Below are 22701 nucleotides of genomic sequence, written 5' to 3' on the forward strand. Positions count from 1 at the left end.
CTAGCACGAGAGGGCATAGTTTTTAGGTGCTCGGAAGTAGGTACAGAGGAGATGTCAGGGGTAAGTTTTTCTATGCAGAGAGTGGTGAGTGCATGGAATGGGCTGCCGGCGGTGGTGGTGGAGGCAGAAACAAAACGGTCTCTTAAGAGACTCCTGGGTAGGAACATGGAGCTTAGAAAAATAGAGGACTATGGGTAACCCGAGGTAATTTCTAAGGTAGGGACATGTTCGGCACAGCTTTGTGGGCCAAAGGGCCTGTATTGTGCTGTAGATTTTCTTTGTTTCTATGGGTCAATGTTCCCACCGCTATCTCTCCCTCCCTCAACCACACAGGTAAAATATCATCAACACGTTATCTACTGGGGAGGCAAAAGAACTGATGCAACATTACAGTGGTTTGCAAGCTTTAAATATATTTAATTCGTTTTGGAAAGAGATACATTTACAAAAAGTAGGAAGTTAAGGACTAAAATTTCCACTCAGTAGATTAGCAAGTTATAAAATGATTTCTTCTTAAATTTAAGCGGCGTCGTATCATGTCCAAGACGGAAGAGGCTGGAGCGTAAGTGGACAGGGGCATCAGTGCACTGTAGAGGCGTTGAATCACCTAGTAACGGCTGAAGCGGTTTTTCTGTAGATCATTGCCAACGTGGACTGTTACCGCCTGCAAGATGAAAAGTGAAAGTTTACTTTCAACTTGGAACTTTGAAAAATTTTCTATCAAAGTATGTACAGTACTGTGCCAAATTCTTAGGGACAGACACACACACACAACCATATATATAAATAGCGTGCCAAAGACTTTTGCACAGTGCTGTAGTGATTTTATGGATTACACTGTACTGCTGCAAAAAAAATACAAATTTCATTATGTATTTGAGTGATGATCAACCTGATTCTGATGTGGGTCTCTATTGTGGACTGTGAGAGGGGGGATCATGGTTGGGAATAGGGGAAGGGAGAGGCAGTGAGTGGGAAGCACCAGAGAGACATCTGTAATGATCAATAAACCAGTTGTTTGGAATCAAATGGCCTTGCCTGGTGTCTCAGGGCTGGGTGTGTCTGCAACCACGCTATACAAGTGCATTGGCACTCCTCCTCTGCCACCTGTCCCACACCCCTCCCGCGGTGCTCCACCCTCGCCATTCCCAACATTCTTTGCTCCTGCCAGATTTACAAGCTCGCTCTCCGCTCCATGTTGACAAATACAGCGCTGTGTGCAAAAGTCTCAGGCACCCTAGCTAGATAGATATGTAACGCTCAGCTCGATCAACTCACGTCCGTCTAGGGGAACTGCCGTAGGCCCTACCAAACTGTGTACTCACATTTGCGTAGACGCTACGTAATGCACCCCGATACAAGCCCACACTGTAAAATATCAGACAATACACAATGTACAGTTAAGTTACACTTCATAACTCTTTTTGGTGGTGTGGTAGTGGACACAAAAAAAAAGGTGCCACTCAGTAAATTTGTCAGTTTTGTGCACCAAATTAAGTCGTTGGAGCTCACACCTCCCCGATCCGTCCACGTAACGACCTCCGAACCTCCAACAACCTTCGAACCGTCGAATTCCGGTATCCGCCGTCCCGGAACCGCCGACCGCTCCCGCACTCGTCCGTCCTCTTCACTCGCCTTGAGCAGGTACACAAATTGGGTGTGACATATATATGTGAACAGGGCTTCTTATAATGTCAGGCACTGAACCAAGATGAAAGAAATACATGAATTCCCCAGCTCCACAGAAATATAGTGATAGTTACGACATTAACAAGACTATAGCCTATCACTACACTTCAGTGTATAACTGGTACAATAAAACATATCATACTTAATTTAATAATATGACAAAGTATTGCATGGTTGTACTCACTAATTATCATAAAATATAATTATCAAGCAAGTAAAGTAACGTTGTTTGCTTAGAAGCCATAGGGTTGTTAGTGAGAAAAATTTACCTTTGTATTGGCGACCACCACAGATGTAGCCTTACTTCTACGGCTCAGTCAGAGCAGACAGCAGGGCCCGCAGTGCTGAGCAGTGTTCCTAAGCAGGTATCAAAATAACAGAAACAATGCAAGTAAGTTTTTTACACTTTCAGCCACCTAAATTGGAACCAAGTAATCAAGTATGAAACAAGAACGTCTGATGAACAATTGGTTAAGCCGCGAATATTGGTGAATATTAGTATCAAAAGCGGTAGGTTGGCAACTCTGCCTCGTACCGTTTCTCACGCAGAAATGGTTGGACAGGAAGTGTACCTGTGTGTGTGGATACCCACAATATCCTCACAGATCGGGTATTACATGGTTAGACCAATACAAATCCTGTTTAGTCTTTAAGTATATAAAAAGTGAAAGAAGCTTGAATCTTTACAGAAATTATAATTGTATCTGTATGAATAGAAAATATCGCATTTTGTAAGTGAGAAATGTTAACACGGGAGGACAGCAACCATTTGGGAGGTTTGGAAATGTATTTTGTCTCATTCATTGCTCACTACTCTTTTTCCTATCAACACAAAGATAAAAAGAGCCTCTTTCCAATCAACTATAGCGGCCGCTGTTAAATTCCCCGCTTGTATATTTTGACATTTTTTACAGAGGTGCCGGAGTGGCACTCCGGTGAGATCCGGCAGCAGTGCACCCCTGGCTGAGGGGTAATAACTGTTCCTGACCCTGGTGGTGTGGGTCCTGAAGCTCCTGTACCTCCTTCCTGATGGTTGAGGGGTAATAACTGTTCCTGACCCTGGTGGTGTGAGTCCTGAGGCTCCTGTACCTTCACCCTGATGGTTGAGTGGTAATAACTGTTCCTGAACCTGGTGGCACTGAAGGCATTATTCTGACTGCGGTGCTTTACAGACACTTAGATAGGCTGACGGATGATGGAAAATGGCGGGCTGTGCGGGAGGGGAGGGTTAGGTTGATTGATTCATTGATTGAGAGACGGCACAGAATTGACCCTCCCGGCCCTTTGAGCCTCACCGCCCAGCAATCTCCCGATTTAACCCCAGCCTAATCACGGGGCAATTTACAATGACCAATTAAACTACTGACCGGTACGTCTTTGGACGGTGGGAGGAAACCGGAGCACCCGGAGGAAACCCCAGAGAAAACTTCTGGCGTTCACCTTTTTTTTTTACCTGCCATGACTGTTGAGGTCCCTTTGTCTAATCCTGGGTTTGCTCCTGTCCTCGGTCACCCTCTCGGGATAGGCAGACGCGTTGGGAAACCTCTCGGCAACTTGATTCTGCTGGTGCTCGGGCGGGTTCCTGCAGTCGCGTTCCACGGCACTGTCCCGTAACCAGCTCATGCAGCAGATCCTGTCTGGGGTATGAACTGAATACTTTAGCTATCGAAAAACATTCAAGATTGTTTAGTGTCATTTTCAGTACACAAGTGTTAAGGAGAATGAAATAATCGTAACTCTGGATGGGATGTAGGAGATAAATAAAACACACCAAGCCAAACACAAGAAAATCTGCAGATGCTGGAAATCCAAGGCAACACACACAAAGTGCCAGAAAAACTCAGCAGGTCAGGCAGCATTTACGGAAAAGTGTAAACAGTCGACGCTTTAGGCTGAGACCCTTCATCAGGACTGGAAAGGAAGGGAGAAGACGTTGAGGGTGGGGGAGGAGAGGAAGAAGTACGAGGTGGCAGGTGATAGGTGAGACCAAAAGAGGGGGTGGGGTGAAGTAAAGAGCTGGGAAGTCGATTGGTGGAAGTGATGAAGGGCTGGGGAAGGGGGAATCTGATAGGAGAGGACAGAAGGCCATGGAAGAAGGGGACGATGGTGGAGCACCAGAGGGAGGTGATGGGCAGGTAAGGAGATAAGGTGAGAGAGAGAAATGAGAATGGGGAATGGTGAAGAAGAAAACTAGAAGTTCGACAAATTGATGCTTAACTCACTACTAAGATAAGCTCCATAAGATAAAGAACACAATAATAATAATAATAAAAACACAATAAATATAAATACATAAGATAGCTTATATACATGGATTGATTGTATGTGCATAAGGTGACTCTAGGCACAGGAGTGTCTCAAAATCACAATCAGCTTTAATACCATCAGTATATCCCATGAAATTTGTCGTTGTGCGGCAGCAGTACCTTGCAATAGAAAATAAAAACTGTGAATTACAGTAAATATATAAAAAATTAAACAATTAAATAAGTCGTGCAAAAAGACAAAAAGAAAATAGTGAGTTAGTGTTCACAGGTTCAATGTCCATTCAGAAATCTGATGACGGGGGAAGAGACTGTTCCTGAATCACTGAGTGTCTGTACAGAAGGTGACTCTGACAGGAAATGATCAGGTAGTGGTGGTTGGGGGTGTGGGTTAGTCACTGTTTCTGAGTCTGCTGGTCCAGGCGTGGACGCTATGCAGCCTCCTCCCCGATGGGAGAGGGACAAACAGTCCGTGAGCAGGGTGGGTGGGATCCTCCCTGACGTTACTGGCCCTTGATGGTGGGTAAGCTCCTGGACCGGCTTCACTCACCCCCTGGTGGCTCGTGGGTGTGGACCCACTTCTGGGGATCCTGCGTTCTGATGTTTGATGTTCTGAGCGTTACTCGTCTGTTGTTTCTGTTGTTCGCGTGACTTTGCATGTCTGATGGTCTTGTTTCATGGGTTGCTTTCTTTAAGTGGGTTCTCTGACATTTCTTTGTTTTGTGGCTGCCTGCAAGAAGATGAGCCTCGAGGCTGTGCACCGTAAGCATACTTTAATAATTACTGTACTTGGAATACCTCCTTGATGGCTGGTAGTCTGGTGCTGGTGACGCGTTGGGCACTTAATTGTTTCCTGAAACACTTAATTCAACAACTAATAATTCAGTTTTACTCAGCCCACAAGGCTGTAATAAAATCTAGCACACATTCCGAATTAAAAAAAAATGTTCCTACACAAGGTTTATTAGCCACTTTATTTGGTACACCGGCTCGTAAATGCAAATATCGAACCAGCCAATCATGTGGCAGCAGCTCAGTGCATGAAAGCGTGCAGACATGGTCAAGAGGTTCAGTTGTTGCTCAGTCTAAGCATCAGAATGGGGGAAGAAATGTGATCTAAGTGACTTTGACCGTGGAATGATTGTTGGTGCCATACGCGGTTGGTTTGAGTATTTCAGAAACTGCTGATCTCCTGGGGATTTTCAAGCACAACAGTCTCTAGAGTTTATAGAGAATGTTGTGAAAAACTGAAAAACATCCCGTGAGCAGCAGTTCTGTGGGTGAAAACACTTTGTTAATGAGAGAGGTCAGATGAGAATGGCCAGACTCTTAGGCACCCTAGTTCGCGCTCTCCCTCTCGATATATATAGACTTTTGCACTGTACTGCACACATATAAATGAACTTGAATCTTGAACCTTGAGAACAGCTGACAATCTCTCTGGCTATCCATCCCATAGGATGATGACGGTTACTTTCAGTCAGTTAGTGGGGTTTGATATGTGCATCCTGGAGTGATTGTACAGGCCGATCCTTGACGGGCACTACTTGCCACATACTTGGCAGGTGAGGCCTGGAGGGACAGCAGGGGCAGGAGCTCTGTTGTGGCGCTTCCTGTGCCTTTCCTCTGTTGCCTCGTTCAGCTTGTTCTCAGCAGCATCCACACCTTTTCTGATGGTGTCCCTCCACTGTGAGCGATCTTGAGCCAGATCTTCCCATGTTGATGGGGCAATGTCAGCTTTCTTGAGGCTCCTGTGCAGAACTTTCTTGTACCGTAGTCGCTGGCCTCCTCATTTTTGGGTACTACTGGACAGTTAGCCGTACAAGATGTCCTTGGGCAGTCTTCCATCAGGCATTCTGACAACATGTCCTGCCCAGTGCAGTTGGGCTGACATCACCAAGGTTGAAACTGCTGGCATTCCAGCTCGAGAGAGGACCTCGGTATTGGAGACCTTGTCTTACCAGGTGATCTTCATCAGAGAACGTAGGTGACGCTGCTGCAGTTGGTCAAGCTGGCGTAAGTGTCTCTGACATGGGCACCATGTCTCACATCCGTTATAACAAGGTTGATATGGCAACGGCCCTGTGTACCTTGCACTTGGTGGCCAAACTGATGATCTGTGACCAAACTCGATCTTTCAGCTGACCAAAGGCAAAGCAGGGTTTTCTGGTTCTTGACTCAGTCTCTACATCCAGAGAAGCTGAGGATGTTATTATGCTTCCCAGGTAGGAAAACTTGTTGAGAGCATTGAGACAAGTGTCATCAAGGAGTTCAGTTGGTTCTTCGTAGCTTGAGCCAGGAGCTGGTTGGTACAAAACTTCCGTCTTTTTCAGGCTGATTGTCAGTCCGAAGCTTTTGGCTGCACTGGTGATCTCCTGTAAGTCTTCGAGAGAGTGGGCAACCAGTGCACAGTCATTAGCAAACTGTAGCTCATGCGCCACAATGTCCCTGCCTTTTGATTTTGCTCTCAATCTTGCGAGGTTGAGGAGCCCGCCATCAGCCCTTGTTTGTAGGAAGACCCCTGACTTCAGGTCTGATGTGGCATCCTAAAGAACAGCAGCGAAGAATGGTCCAAACAGAGTAAGAGCCAGGACACAACCCTGTTTTACGCCGTTGCTGATGGAAAATGGGTTTGACAACTCACCACACATGTTGATGCAGCCTTCCATGCCTTTGGGGAACTGACGGATGATGTTGGTTAGGCATGGGGGGGGCAACCAAATTTTGGTAGGAGCTTCCACAGCTGACAATACTCTGAATGTGGTCTGAAGGTTATGTTTCCCTTACTTCGAGGTTCAAAGTTCAAAGTAAATCTATTTTTGAAGTACATATACGCCACCATATACTACCCTGAGATGAACTTTCTTCGGGCATTCACAGTAGGACAACGAACTGCAGCAGAATCAATGAAAATCTACACACAAAGACTGAAAAGCAACCAACGTGCAAAAAAACCCAGACAAATAAATAAATAGTACCGAGAACACAAACTGCAGAGTCCCTGAAAGTGAGGAACCTCATGTTTTGAGTTAATTAATTTACTTATTTGATGTTATTAACATACAGTGTGGAGTAAACCCTTCCGCTGTGCCACCCAGCAATCCCCCGATTTAATTCCGGCCCAATCACAGGACAGTTTTACAACCACCAATCAACCTAGCAACTGGTAGGTCTTTGGGCTGTGGGAGGAAACCAGAGCATCCGGAGGAAACCCTCGCGGTCATGGGGAGAACATACAGATTCTCTACGGGCAACGGCTGAAATTGAACTGGGGTCGCCGGTACTGTAAGGTATTGCGCTAACCACTACGCTACAGTGTTGCCCCACGGAATCCTCATGCAAATCTAGCAGAGTTTGAGCAGTTTTGTAAAGAAGGAAGGGGAAGGGGAAAAATTGCAGTGTCCAGATGTGCAAAGCTGATGGAGACCTGTCCACACAGACTCAAGGCTATAATTGCTCCCAAAGGTGCATCTATTAAATAGTGACTTGAAGGGGAAAAATACTTAGGTAGTCAATTGTTTTGTGTTTAATAATTGTAATTAATTTAGAGCACTTTTGTAGAGATCTGTTTTCACTTGGTCACAAAAGAGGTCTTCTCTGTTGATCAGTGTCAAAACAGCCAAATTAAATCCACTATGATTCAGTGTTGTAAAACAACAAAACATGAAAACCTCCAAAGGGGACGAATGCTTTTTTAGAGGCACTGTACACACAATCGCTGACAAGCAACCAATGGGCAAGAGAAGACGAACTGTGCAAATACAAAGACTAAACAAGTAATACTGAGAACACAACTGTGGAGTCCCTGCAAGTGAGGAAACCCAGATTTCAAGTTTAGAAGGCTAAAAGGTTGTATTTCACTTACTGTAACCCCAGCAGTTGCAACAGGAACCACGCTGATCCCGAGGTGCATTTGAAATCTCCTCAGTGACATTAACGTGCTCTGCAGCATCAGTCTGTCCGGAACAATTCACATTGCTTGCCAGGCCCACTTGGCTGCGGTTGCGTTTCAGGACCTTAGACAACTTCTTGATGGCCTTCGAGGCGGCATGCGGGTTGCCCGTTTCGCTCAGTGTCTCTCTTGCGGCCTTTTGCCCCCCCTGGGGGAGCGCCTGGGCCTCGGGGCCACCTTGGCTCCTGAGCTGACTCTGGACCTCAGGGAGGAATTGCCTCGAGCTCCCATTCTGCTCTGTGCTTTCGGCCGGCAGCATGCTGCACGCGTCCGCTGGTTCGGTTTCCTCCCCAACAACTGTGCTCTTCTGGTCAAGCTCCTCGAAGACCTCCGACTGGGTATTCTGAAGAAAACAGAAATATAGATGAAAGGTTTAGAACACAGAATGTTGTAGGCCACTCAGCCCACAATGTAGTGCTGACCTCATAACCTATTCGTAGATAGACCATAAATCTTAGCAACAGAATTAGACCACTTGGTCCTCCGAGTCTACTCCACCATTCCTTCATGGCTGATTTATTGTCCATCTCAACCCCAGCCTTCTGCCTTCTCCCCGTAACCTCTGACACACTTACAAATCAAGAGCCTCTTAACCTTCATTTTAAGTACACCCAACGACTTGGCCTCCACAGCCGTCTGTGGCGATGAATTCCACAGATTCACCACCCTCTGGCTAAAGAAATTCCTCCTCATCTCCGTTCTAAAGGGACGTCCTTCTATTCCATCATGGCTGATTTATAACCTCAACCACATTCTCCTGCCTTCTCGCCATAACCTTTGATGCCCTGACTAACCAAGAGCCTATCAAACTCTGGTTTTAAATATCCCCAATGACTTGGCCTCCACAGCCGCCTGTGGCGATGAATTCCAGATTCACCACCCTCTGGCTGAAGAAATTCTTCCCCATCTCTATTCTAAAGTGACGAACCTCATTTCTGAGGCTGCACTGTCTGGTTCTCCACTCTCCCGCTTTCAAAAACATCCTCTCCACATCCGCTCTGTCTAGACATTTCAGTCTAACCTGACTGAGATATTTTAAAGAAAAGGCACGGTGTTGGATCAGTTTAATGTTCTCGGGAAATAATTGCAAGGGACCCATTAGTATCTGTTCAAAACTCGGACAGTTTCTTTTAGAATGGGCAATGTAGTAACTGCATTTGCCACCTGGAAACATGAGGGGAAACTTTTTCACTCAGAGGGTGGGGAGAGTTTGGAACAAGCTGCCAGCATAAATGGTGCGTGCGAGCTCGGTTTCCACATTTAACAGAAGTTTGGATAGGTACATGGATGGTAGGGGATATGGATGGCAATGGTCCCGGTGCAGGTCGATGGGAATAGACGGTTTAAAATGGCTCGGCATGGACTAGATGGGCTGAAGGGCCTGCTTATCTGCCGTATTTTTCTATGACTCTCCGACGCCGCAGGAATCTTCTACCTTGTGGGAATGGAGCTTCCCCAACTGCTTTCACTCCCACCATCCCCTCACCTGGGCATGGGGTTAAAAACCCAGAGCTGCAGAAACCCCAACAGAAGCTCCATCCCTGGGAGAGGAAGGATATGCCAAGAAGATGGGCCACACCTGGGAACAGGTTGAAAGACTCCCAGGATGGAGGACTCTGGCGAGCTGCTGTCAAAGGCCTGTGCCCCAGATGGCGTTAGTGGTTCTGTAACTTGGTGTTCGCTCCCCACACTGCATTCTTGATCCAGCCAAGCCACTACAATCAGGGGGCTGGTTCAGGCCGAGCAGTGATGGGACCACTGAACAGACTCTCTATACACTGACTGGCCTGATCTCAAATAATAACAAGGCAGCCCAGAGAGAAGTGGTCATCACCCTGACACAGTGGTGTCAAGAAAACAACCTCTCCCTCAATGTCGCAAAAACAAAGGAGCTGGTTGTGGACTACAGGAGGAATGGAGACATCAATTGACATCAATGGATCTGGGGTTGAGAGGGTGAACAGCTTCAAGTTCCTCGGTATACACGTCACCGAGGATCTCACGTGGTTTGTACACATCAGCTGTGTGGTGAAAAAAGCACAGCAGCGCCTCTTTCACCTCAGACAGTTGAAGAAATTCGGCATGAGTCCCCAGAAACTAAGAACTTTCTACAGGGGCACAACTGAGAGCATCCTGACTGGCTGCATCAGTGCCTGGTATGGGAACTGTACTTCCCTCAATCGCAAGACTCTGCAGAGAGTGGTGTGGACAGCCCAGCACATCTGTACTTGTGAACTTCCCATGATTCAGGACATTTACAAGGACAGGTGTGTACAAAGGGCCTGCAGGATCACTGGGGACCCAAGTCACCCCAACCACAAACTGTTCCAGTTGCTACCATCCGGGAAATGGTACCGCAGCATTAAAGCCAGGACCAACAGGCTCCAGGACAGCTTCTTCCAGCAGGCCATCAGACTGATTAATTCACGCTGACACAACCATATTTCTGAGCTATATTGACTGTACTGTTGTATAACTTACTGGACATACTATTTATTACTAATTACTACAATTTACACATTGCACATTCAGACGGAGATGTAACATAAAGATTTTTACTCCTCGTGTATGTGAAAGACGTAAAAAATAATATTCAATTCAATTAAATTCAATTCCTCCTCTCACTGGGTCAGTGAGACGGGCTGGCAGCTGCTCTTGCCACACCTGTTCGCTCCCTTGTCGTAGTTTTTCCTGTGACCCTGTCCCGTGCACTATTTCTGTTCATTTCCATCTTACAGACTGTTCTCAGGAACTGAACCCTGTCTACTCCTGAGAGAGCCTGTAAATGCATGGAATCCTATAAGGGTCATAGAATGCATCTAGTCATTGGGTGGTGAATCTGTGAAATTTGTTACCACAAGACGGCTGCGGAGGCCAGGTCATTGGGTATATTTAAACCGAAGGTTGGCAGGTTCTTGATTAGTCAGGGCGTCAAATGATATGGGGAGAAGGCAGGAGGAACAGGGTTGAGAGAGATAGTAAATCAGCCACGATGGAATAGCAGAGCAGACTCAATGGGCCGAATGGCCTAATTCTGCTCCTATGTTTTATGGTTTTACAGAGGCCAAAAAATTCATGAAGGCTGCTCCAGTTTCTAGTATTTTCTAAAATTTTGTCATTTTAAAATGAATTTTATAAGCTCAATGGTAGAGTATTTAGTACAGATTAGCAGCCAAAGAGTCATTTAGTTCATAAATAGGCCTTTCAGCACATCCAGGCCGTGCCAATTTATTAATCTGCCGAGTCCTGTCGTCCAGCACCTGGACTGTAGCCATCCCTACCCTCCCATCTATGGACCCATCCAAACTTCTCTTCAATATTGCAATCTAACCACAATTTACCACTTCCGCTGGCAGCTCATTCCACACTCTGAGTGAAGAAGATTCCCCTCAGGTTCCCCTTGAACACTCACCTTTCACCCTTAACCTATGACCTCCAGTTCAGTGCCACCCAACCTCAGTGGGAAAAGCCTGCCTGCCTTTACACTATGGATACTTCTCATCATTTTGTATACCTCAATCAAGTCTCCCCTCCACCTCCTACGCCCTGGGGAATGAAGTTCCAAACAGTTCAGCCTTTTCCTATAACTCAGGTCCTCAAATCCCTGTAATCGTGGTTGGCATTAGGGCAAAGGGACCGATAGCTCTGTGACTATGACTTGGGCTTCCTGTTGTTCCTGTTGGTCAATTCAAATTCTCAACTTGCCTATGTGTGATTTAGAACATAGATCATCGAACACCACAGCACAGTGCATTCCTTTTCACCCACGATGTTGTACCAACTTTTAACCTACTTTAAGATCAATCTAACCCTTCTCTCCTACTTAACCCTCTATTTTTCCATCATCATGTGCCCATCTAAGCATTTCCTGAATGTCCCTAATGTATCTGCCTTTAGCACCACCCATGACAGGGTGTTCCATGCACCCACTACTCTCTGCCTCTATCATCCCCTCTATATTTCCCTCCGATCGCCTTGAAATTATGCTTCCTGGCATTTGCCATTTCTGCCTGGGAAGAAAACTCTGGCTGTCCAATTCATCTGTGCTTCTTATCGTCTTATACACTTCCATCAAGTCACCCCTTATCCTTCTTTGCTCCAAAGAGAAAAGCCTCAGCTGGCTAAACCTATCTTCACGAGACATGTCCTCCAGTTCAGGCAGCATTCTGGTAAATCTCCTCTGCACCTTACCTAAAGCTTCCACATCCTTCCTGTAATGAGGTGACTGGAACTGAACACAATACTCCCAAGCGTAGTCTAACTAGGGCTTTGTTAGAGCTGCAACATTACCAGCAGAGGTGGGTATGGTGACTCCTGCCCAGTTTCATCTCCCGCCTCCTGCTGCGCCAGGTCTTTGGCCTCTTTCAGAGCTTGGGGCTCCAGTGGGACCAGATCTTGAAGCTGCTGCTGATCCCCGTCTTCGGCCTCTTGTTTATCCAGGACTTGGGCCTGCTGTTGGAACTTCTGACCATTGGCCTCCGGTTGGTTCACTGCCTCACTCACAGCATTTCCCTCTTGTGCTTCAGCAGGGATCTCCGATGGAACCTCTGTCTGCTCCTGCTTCTGGCCTGGTTCTTTCTGCTCTGCTTGGGATTGGTTCTGGAGCAGCGAGCAGTGTTCTGTGCCATCGGCCTTCTGTTCAGAAACCAGCTCTGGCTCAACATCTGCTCTGCCTGGAGACAATTCACAGCTGTGGCCCACATTCTTCTCCTCCCAGCTGCCTGCTCGCTGGCTTGGGCTGGAGACAATTCCTAGCACTTGGCTGGTCTGAAGAATACAGAAGAAAAAAAACTTTGACAACAGCTGGCATTTTAAAACACTCAGTAAAAAACAATCTTGGTGGTCAGTGTCAGATGAACTTCCTGAACTTGTGACACTCAGAATACCACTCAGTTTCGCCTCAGACTCAGAGAGGCGTGCAGAAGAATCCTTCACAATGGTACCAGTGACAAGAACACGATGTAGTCAAAGATTTATTTCCATGATATTATAGAATAACATGACACTAATAATGCCATTCCTGATACCGGAACAGGTCAGTGAGCAGCTGGCCCAGGGAGAGGGGACCATTTAATGTGGTGAGATGTGAGAAGCCCCAGTGCTACTGCCCTTTGAGACAGGTGATAAAGGCAGATTTATTAGAGGCAATCAAATAATGGAGGGTGGGTCAAGAGAAACTGCTTTCAGCGGCAGGAGGGTCAATAACTGGAGGAAAGAGATTGAGGATAATTCTGAAGTTGCCATAAATCTCTTCACTTTGGCTACAGAGATTCCAGTTCCTGGGTTTCCGCTCAGGCCTCTTGTTCAGTCTGGAATCAGCCTAGGCCTGGGTCAGAGGGGCAATGAAGTAATTTCTTTTTAACATAGACAGTTGTGATTTAGAATTCACTGTAGCCTAGCCTACTGAGTTCCTCCAGCATTTTGTGCGAGTTATTTTAGATATTTCCCTGAAGGGTAAACGCCACAGGGGAGCTGGACTATAATGTGTGGTTAAAGGTGTAGCTGGGTGGTGGGGTGGGGATACATCTCTACCAAAGGAGGTGTAAGGTGATCCTTCCCTCCACTAGTCTGCAGGTCACCCTTGGGCGAGGGCGAGAGAGAAAGAGAGAGAATGAGAGAGAATGAGAGAGAATGAGAGAGAGAGAGAGAGAGAGAGAGAGAGATAGAGATATCACAGAATGCTACTGTATAGGGAGAGCTGGGGGGGGGGGACACAGAACGTTGGCTGTGAGTAATGTAGATACTGGCAAAGGCAAATGGAATTCTACAAACAAAATACTGGAGGAACTCAGCAAGTCAGTCAGCATCTATGGAAATGAATAAACAGTTGATGTTTCCGGGCCAAGACCCTACATCAGGACTGAAAAGGGAAGGGGGAAGAAGCCAATATAAAAAAGGTGGCGAGAAGGGAAGGAGGACAGGCTGGAAGATTATGTGTGCAGCTCGGTGGGTGGGAGAGCGGGATGAAGTAAGAAGCTGGAAGGTGATCGGTGGAAAAGGTAAAAGGGCTGGAGAAGGAGGAATCTGATAGGAGAGGACAGTGAACCACAGGAGAAAGGGGAGGAGGAGGGGTACCAGGGGAGGTGATAGGGAGATGTGGAAAAGAGGCCAGAATGGGGAATTAGAAGCAGGAGGGAAAAAATTACCGGTAGTTGGAAAAATAGAAGTTCATGCCATCAATGAAAAGCTCTACACAATCGAAGCTTGTTTCCCGCAGCCAGATTTCTTTGTCCTCAAAGAATTATAATTTACAAGGTTTTGGGGCAGATTTCACTACTACAGCAGACAGGTAAGAAAGGTCCCACAGGGGAGACAGTAGGCTTGGGACTCTTCAGTGTTATAGCCAGACACCAGGAAGCCAAGTTATCATGCCACCAGTACACCAGGTAATGATATCTCCAGCAAGAGGGCATCTAACTGCTTACCCCTGATATTCAATGACCCAACAGTTGTTTAAGACCCAACTATCAATGTCCTGGAGGGGCCAACATTGTCCAGAGTCTCAGCAGGACAGCCCACATAAATACTGTGGTACCAGAGCAGATTGGATGTTGTGAACTCAATGAAGACCTTCCCATCTTCACCCTCTTCTCTTCCTAATTCCCCTTCTCCCATGGTCCACTCTCCTCTCCCATCAGATTCCTCCTCCTTCAGCCCTTTAACTCTTCCACCTCTACCAGGGGTTCCCAAGCTTTTACTTGCCACGGACCAGTACAATTAAGCAAGGGGTCTCAGAGTGAATGTGGAGAGGATGTTTCTTATGGTAGGGAGTCTAAGACCAGAGGACAGTCTCATAATAGCGAGGTGTCCTTTTAGAGATGAATAGGAAGATGAGAAGAAAGTTCTTTAGCCAGAGAGTGGTGAATCTGTGGCATTTATTGCCACAGTCAGCTGTGAAGGCCAAGTATTTTTGTATATTTAAGGCAGAGGTCGGTCAGGGCATGAAGGGATAAAGGGAGAAGGCAGGAGATTGGGGCTGAGAGGGAAGATGGATCAGCCATGATGAAATGCAGAGCAGACTAATGGCCTAATTCTGCTCCAATATCTTGTGGTTTTATGATATTGGGAACCCCTGACCTAAACCCTTCCAGCTTCTAACTTTATCCATCTTCCCCCTTACCTGGTCTCATCTATCACCTGCCAGCTTGTACTCCTTCCCTCCACGCTCCCACCACCTCCCAGTCTTATTCTGGCTTCTTCCCAGTTCCTTTCCAGTCCTGATGAGGGGGTCTCGGTTTGAAACATCGACTCTATTCCTCACCGGAGTTGCTGCCTGACCTGCTGAGTTCCTCCAGCACTTGGTGTGTGTGTTGTGGGTTGGAAGCAAAATATGCTTGACCCTGATGGACTGCCAAAGGCTGAGAGAGACACAATCTCCACCTACTGGCTGTTTATTAATATGTAAACCAGTACAGGAAAACAAGGATTGTAGTCAGCATAGAGCAGACATGATCACATTGCACGGCAGGGCAGGCTTCTGACAACCAAGTCCAGCTCCTGGCCTTCACGTCTGGCTGAGCTACTAAGACTGGCGGAACCGTTTCTACTGACAGGAGAAGGCACCTAGGTGGGTTACTGACGCCTTAAAACCAGTCGTTTTGGGCTGATGCCAAACTGTCGATCTCTGCCATTCCTTTGCATTCATCAGCTGCATGGAGAGAGCTAGCCTGCTGTGTGGGCAACAACTTGCTCTCTGTATTGTACTTCCCTGGCTTGCACATCATGTAGACAGCTAGGACACAACATCCATGGTCCATTCCGACCAATGCAGAACCTCCAGGTCTAGCTCATTAACAGACTCCTTCAGCGGACTGGAGGACAGTCTCCATATGAAAGACCGGAAGAACTTAAGACATTGGAGCAGAGTCAGGCCTTTCAGCCTATCGAGTCTGCTCCGCTGTTTCATCATGGCTGATCTATTTCCCTCTCAAACCCATTTTCCCTTTAACCTTTGACGCTCTATCTAATTATTTGGTGATGTGTTGCCTGAGCAAACATCCAATATCAGTCCATCCTTTCTGAGATAAGGGGCCCAAAAATGCACACAAGACTCCAGGTGAGGCCTCACTACTGCCTTATAAAGCCTCAGCATTACATCCTTACAAGCAGAAAGACTGGAATCCTCTCTCTCTCTCTCTCTCTCGTTCACGCTGACACCAAGCTGTCTGGCCAGGGCAAACATCTGCCAACAGGTTTGGTTGCTAACTTGAAAGCCAGCTCACGTTCCCAACCTCCGAACCAAAGCCCCGCTTTGTATGAAGGCTAAAGCAGTGAAAAGACCCAATGGCGTGACCCTCAGACATTCGTTCAAAGATATCCCTGCAGCTGAGGGCAAGAGTCCTTTAATAGAACATACAACAGTATAGTACAGGAACAGGCCCTTCAGCCCTCAATGTTGTGCCAGACCAATTAAATTAGTAATCAAATAGCTAACTAAACTCATCTCTCCTGCCTACACAATGTCCATATCCTCCCATCTTCCTCACATTCATGTGCCTATCTAAACGTCTCTTAAAAATCTCTAATGTATCTATCTCTACCGCCACCGCAGGCACCCACCACTCTCTGTGTAAAAGATCCGCTCTCACATCTCTGAAATTACCCTCAATCACCTCCTCCTCTACTTGGACTCCCCGCTCTGGTTCTCTGCCTGCTCTGGATCTTCTCATCTCGAATTGCCGACGGGACATCGACTTCATCACTCCTTCACTCCTCCACTGAATGCACTGCCCTCCACTCTCCCCGCACCAATCCCAACCTGACCATCAAACTGCCTCCAAAGCCAGTATATCCTTCCTCAAGTATGGAGACCAGAACTGCATGTAGTACTCCAGGTGCAGCCTCACCAGTACCCTGTACAGTTACAGCTTAACTTCCCTGCTCTTCAATTCAGTCCCTCTAGTAATGAAGGCCAAGACTGTATTCCATTTGCTTTCGTGATAGCCTGCTGCACCTGCAAACCAACCTTTTGTGATTCATGTACAAGTACTCCCAAGTCCCTCAGCACAGCAGTATGCTGGAAATTTTTACCGTTTAAATAATAATCTGCTCTTCCATTTTTCCTTCCAAAGTGGATGACCTCATCTGCCAGACCCGTGCCCACTCACTTAACCTATCTATACATATCTCTCTGTATCTTCTGCACAATTTACTTTTCCACTCAATTTGGTATCATCAGCAAACTTAAGCGATACACTACACTCGGTTCCCTCTTCGAGATCGTTAATATATATCGTGAACAGTTGCAGGCCCAGCATCGACCCATATGGCACCACCGCTCACCACGGATTGCCAACCAGAGTAACACCCATGTATCCCAACTCTGCTTTCTTTCAGTTAGCCAATCCTGTATCCATGCTAATACATCACCCCAACTCTTTGCATCCTTATCTTATGGATAAGTCTTTTATGCAGCACCTTATCAAACACATTCCAGAAATCCAAGTAAATAACGTCCATCTGTTCCCCTCTATCCACTGCACTTGTTATATCCTCAAAGAACTCCAGTAACTTTGTCAAACAATCTGCCCTTGCTGAATCCATGCGGCATCTGCCTGATGGATCCATTTCTTGCCAGATGTCTCGCTATTTCTTCTTTAATGATAGCTTCAAGCATTTTCCCAACTACAGATGTTAAACTAACTGACCTGTAGTTACCTGCTTTTGCCTACATCATTTTTTGAACAGTGGCGTGACATTCGCCGTCTTCTAATCCACCAGAACCTGCCCACAGTCCAGAGAATTTTAGTTTATTTTCTTTCCTTATTCCCTTTCTTTATTAGTTGCTTGATGGGTCTTTGTTGCTTTTTAAAGTTTTCCCAGTCTTCCAGTTTCCCACTACTCTTGGAAGCTTTCTATTCACACGCTTTTAGTTTGACACCTTCTTTAATTTCCTTAGTTATCCAAGACTGGCTCTCCCCACCCTTATTGTCCTTGCTTTTAACTGGAATATACTTTTGTTGAGCACCGTGAAAAATCTCTTTGAAAGTCTTCCACTGCTCCTCAATAGTCCCACCATATAGCCTGTGTTCCCAGACTACTTTTGCACCCTCCATTTGTATGGGAAACTCAGTCATACTGTGATCACTCTTTCCAAGAGGATCCCTAACTACAAGATCACTAATTTTAACTTTCTCATTGCACAGGACCAGATCTAAGATAACACATTCTCTTGTAGGTTAAGTAACACGCTGTTCAAGAAAGCCATCATTTATGCGTTCTAAGAAGTCCTCCACAAGACTGTCTCGACCAACTTGATTCACCCAATCTATGTGCAAGTTAGTCTCCCATGATAACTGCTGTTCCATTCTTACGTGCCTGAGATATTTCTGTTTATTGCCTGTGCCACTGTAATGTTATTATTTGGTGGCTGATCGACAACTCCCACCAGTGATTTTTTTTTCCCTTACTGTTCCTAATCTCTACCTAGGTGGACTCAACATTCTGCTCCTTAGATCTTATATCGTCTCTCACTGTCGCACTGATCTCATCCTTAGAGAGCTACCCCACCTCCCTTACCTTCCTGCCTATCATACCGTATAACCTGATATCCTTGGATATTTAATTCCCAATCTTGACTTAGCTGAGAGGTTGCTTTGAGCTGAGCTTTAAATCATCTACAAGATGTCAGCTCAGCTGAAATCATCTACATTGCGTAGATTAAATCATTAGTCCCACCTAAGGCGACTTAGCACGTCAACCAAGAGAAACTCTTACAGGAGTGGAGGATGATGACGTCTGCAGTCCTTCTGGTGACTTTGGCTTCACCAAGATCAACAGGGTTGGATTCTTCTGCAACTGGGACTCTTCTTGCAGGTTCTCTTCAGGGAACCCCAGTTCTTTGAGGAGCATTTCCTTCTGCTCCTGCCTCTGCTGAATTTCCCTGCGTATCTGCCTGGAGAGATAGCAAGATTTTCAATACCAAGCCATTGTACCAATATTAACAATACCCTCTCCCACCTCTTCAATCTTCCAACCTTATGCCCAGTAGGGACAGCACGCTCGGCTGTTCCAGAGGGAGCAGTACCGGGGGCAAGAATCACCCGTGAGTCTAACATTGAGGGGGGTGGGGTGCTCTTTGACATAGGAACGGGAAGTGTACCTGACCTTGCACTCAACGTCAGTAAGACCAAAGAACTGATTGCAGACCTCAAAGGGTAAGATGAGGGAACACACATCAGTCCTCACAGAGGGATCAGAAGTGGAGAGAGTGAGCAATTTCATGTTCCTGGGTGTCAGCATCTCTGAGGATATCGATGCAGTTACAAAGAAGGCACAACATCGGCTATATATCATGAGGAGGCTGAGGTGATTTAGTAGGTCTGCAAAGACACTTGCAAATCTCTACAGATGTACCATGGAGAGCATTCTAATCAGCTGCTTCACCATCTGGTATGGTGGGGGAGTGGGCACTGCACAGGACCGAAAGGAGCTACAGAAAGTTGTGAACTGAGTCAGCTCATCATGAGCACTAACCTCCCCAGCATCCAGGGCATCTTCAAGGAGTGATGCCTCAAAAAGACGGCCTCCACCATCAAGGACCCCCATCGCCCAGGGCATGCCTTCTTCTCACTGCAACCATCAGTGGGGAGGGTACAGGAGCCTGAAGGCACAAACTCAACAATTCAGGAACAGCTCCTTCCCCTCAGCCATCAGGTTTCTGAATGGACACAAGCTCACTACTTTCCTCCCCCTCTTTTTGCACTACTTAATTAATTTAACTGTTATATATATAAATATATATATACACTCACAGTTTTGATTATTATGTATTACATTGTACTGCTACCACACGTAACAACAAGTTTCACCACGTACCCCAGTGATATGAACCAAATTCTGATTCTGTTCCGTATCACCAGTGATGAATCACCACACTTGATCAGAATCAGGTTTCACATCATTGACATATATTGGGAAAGTTGTTGTGAAACTTGCGACATAAAAACACTGTAAGTTGCAATAGGAAACATACTAAAAATTAAACTAAATGAGCAGTGCAAAAAGACTGCAAGAAACAGTGAGGTGGTGTTCCTGGGCTCAGTGTCCATTCTGAAATCCGGTGGCACAGGGGAAGAAGCTGTTCCTGAACCGTTGACTGTGGGTCTTCAGGCTCCTGTACCTCCTCCCTGATGGTAGCAATGAGAAGAGGGCATGTCCTGGGTGGTGGGGATCCTTAATGATGGTAAGAATATATAGCTGTGGAGGGAGAGAACAGAGAACCTGACAGCACAGTACAGGCCCTTCACCCCACAATGTGGTGCTATTCTTTAGCCTACTTTAAGGTCAATTTAACCTTTCCCTTCCACAGAGCCCTCCATTCTTCTATCATCCATGTTCCCATCTAAGAGTCTCTTTAATGTCCCTAATGTATCTGCCTCTACCACCACCCCTGGCAGGGTGTTCCATGCACTCACTACTCTCTGTGTGAAGAACTTACCGCTGACATCCCCCCTATACTTTCCTCCAATTACCTTAAAATGATGCCCCCTTCCCCATTAGCCACTTCCAACCTGGGAAAAAGTCTCTGACTGCCCATTTGATCTATGCCTTTTTCATCTCCTTCATCAAGTCACCTCTCACCCTCCTTCGCTCCAAAAAGAAAAGCCTTAACTCGTTCACCCATTCCCATAAAGACATGCTCTCTGATCTGGGCAGCATCCTGGGAAACCTCCTCTGCACCTTTCCAATCATGAGGCAACCAGAACGCGAACAATTGTGTTGTGGGTAGTGGGGAAGTGGTGTGGGATTAGAAAGAGGGTGAAAGGATTGGGGAGGGATTATAGAGGGGTAGTAGAGAATGTGGTTAAGACCATAAGATGCAGATCAGAATTAGGCCATTTGGTCCATCAAGTCTGCTCTGCCATTTCATCATGGCTGATCCATTTTCCCTCTCAGTCGCAATCTCCTACCTTCTCCCCTTATCGCTTTATGCCCTGACCAATCAAGAATCTATCAGCATCTGCTTTAAATATACCCAATAACTTGGCCTCCACAGCCACCTGTGGAGCAAATTCCACGGATTCACCACTCTCTGGCTAAAGAAATTCCTCCTCTCCTCCTTTCTAAGAGGACACTCCTCCGCCTCTGTTCTGAGGCTGTGTTCCCTGGTTCAAGACTCTCCCTCCATAGGAAGCATCTCTCACATCCACTCTTTCGAGGCCTTTCACCGTTTGACAGGTGATGGGACACTGGGTGGCTGTGGGACACTGAAGAGGAAGGGAGGGAGGGGGCAGGACTGGGAGGGGCAGTGTAAACCTGCCTGACATATTCTTCCCGAGCCTTGGAGTCAACTGTTTCCAAGAACTTCTCGTATTTCTCTGAAGTGGAGCTCGGGTAGATCCTTTTGAAGTTCCCCATATTTTCGTCTTCGTACTTTTCCACCTGTTCCACCCAGGTAGCCTGGTTGTTTCGTGTCTCGTCAGCTCTAATATGAAAGCAAAGAGGAGGTGTCAGTTATTCCTTTGAAAATTGATCTCTTACCATAAGACCAGAAAACACAGGAGCAAAATGAGGCCATTCAGCCCATCGAGCCTGCTCCAGAATACCATCACGCTGAGATATTTTCCTTCTCCAGCCTTCTCTCCATAACCTTTGACTCCCCCGTTACTAAACAAGAACCTATCAACCTCCACTTACCCAATGACTTGGCCTCCACAGCCATATTTTGCAATTATTTCCACAGATTCACCACCCCCAGCTGAAGAAAACCCTCCTCGTCTCTGTTCGAAAAGGATATTCTTGTATTCTCAGGCTGCGTCCTCTGGTTTTAGATTCCTGTACAGAAAGAAACGGCCTTTCTACATCCACTCTGCCTAGGCCTTTCAATATTTGATAGATTTCAATGTGATCCTCCCACATTTTTCTAAACTCCAGCAAGTACAGGCCCAGGGCCATCAAACGCTCCTCAAAACTTAAACCTTTCATTTCCAGGATCATTCTTTTGAACCTCCTCTGGACTTTCTCCAATGCCAGCCCATCTTTTTTTGATGTTAAAGGGCTGAAATGGTTAGCATGAGAGGGCACAGTTTTAAGGTGCTTGGAAGCAGATACAGAGGAGATGTCGGGTTAAGTTTTTTTACACAGAGGGTGGTGAGTGTGTGGAATGGGCTGCCGGCAACGGTGGTGGAGGCGGATATGATAGGGTCTTTTAAAAGACTCCTGGATAGGTACATGGAGCTTAGAAAAATGGAGGGCTATGGGTAACCCGAGGTAATGTTTAAAGTAAGGACATGTTCGGCACAGCTCTGTATTGAGCCTGTATTGAGCTGTACGTTTCTATGTTTCTATCATTATGTGCTGGGTCATATGACATCATCATTATGTGCCGTGTTGTATGACATGGGCGATCTTGGTCCCACGGCCATGATTGGGCCATGGCCCCATGGGAAGCAGGGATTTAGATTCTTAAGACCACTGGGATCTGTTTTGGGGCAAGGATGAATTGTACAAAAGGGACAGGTTGCACCTTAACAGGCGGGGGACCAGCATTCTGGCAGGCAGGTTTGCCACTGCTACACTGGTGTGTTTAAACTAAATAGTGGGGGGGAGGAGAGGAAATATAAGGATGGAGTTAAAGGGAAAGAGAGAATAAGGAAAGTTAAGAAAGACAACAGAATTAACGGGGGTAGAAAGCTCAGGAAGGGATCGGAGAGTATGGCCAAGTGCAATAAGAATCGATGTGAAAGGTGAGCGGAGTACTGTAATGCATTAAAAGTATTATATATCAATGCATGGAGTATAAGAAATAAAGTGGATGAGCTTGAGGCTCAGTTGGAAATTGGCAAGTATGATGTT

General features: G+C 46.4%; 1 protein-coding gene across 1 annotated transcript in view; it reads right to left on the minus strand.

Moving 5' to 3' along the window:
* Window positions 1-401: 401 nt before the first annotated feature.
* Window positions 402-22701, minus strand: part of LOC134341305 (tubulin polyglutamylase TTLL13-like) — a gene marked incomplete at its 5' end in the record, with an annotated part of 54827 nt that continues 32527 nt past the window's right edge. Inside the window, 6 exons of the mRNA XM_063039183.1 lie at window positions 402-2046; window positions 3143-3326; window positions 7819-8248; window positions 12196-12672; window positions 18622-18795; window positions 21163-21331. Coding sequence (XP_062895253.1) covers window positions 2007-2046; window positions 3143-3326; window positions 7819-8248; window positions 12196-12672; window positions 18622-18795; window positions 21163-21331 — 1474 coding nt within the window. The remainder of the gene's footprint in view (window positions 2047-3142; window positions 3327-7818; window positions 8249-12195; window positions 12673-18621; window positions 18796-21162; window positions 21332-22701) is intronic.

The sequence above is a fragment of the Mobula hypostoma genome (genome assembly GCF_963921235.1).
Source record: "Mobula hypostoma chromosome 22 unlocalized genomic scaffold, sMobHyp1.1 SUPER_22_unloc_2, whole genome shotgun sequence".
NCBI classification, from domain to species: domain Eukaryota; kingdom Metazoa; phylum Chordata; class Chondrichthyes; order Myliobatiformes; family Myliobatidae; genus Mobula; species Mobula hypostoma.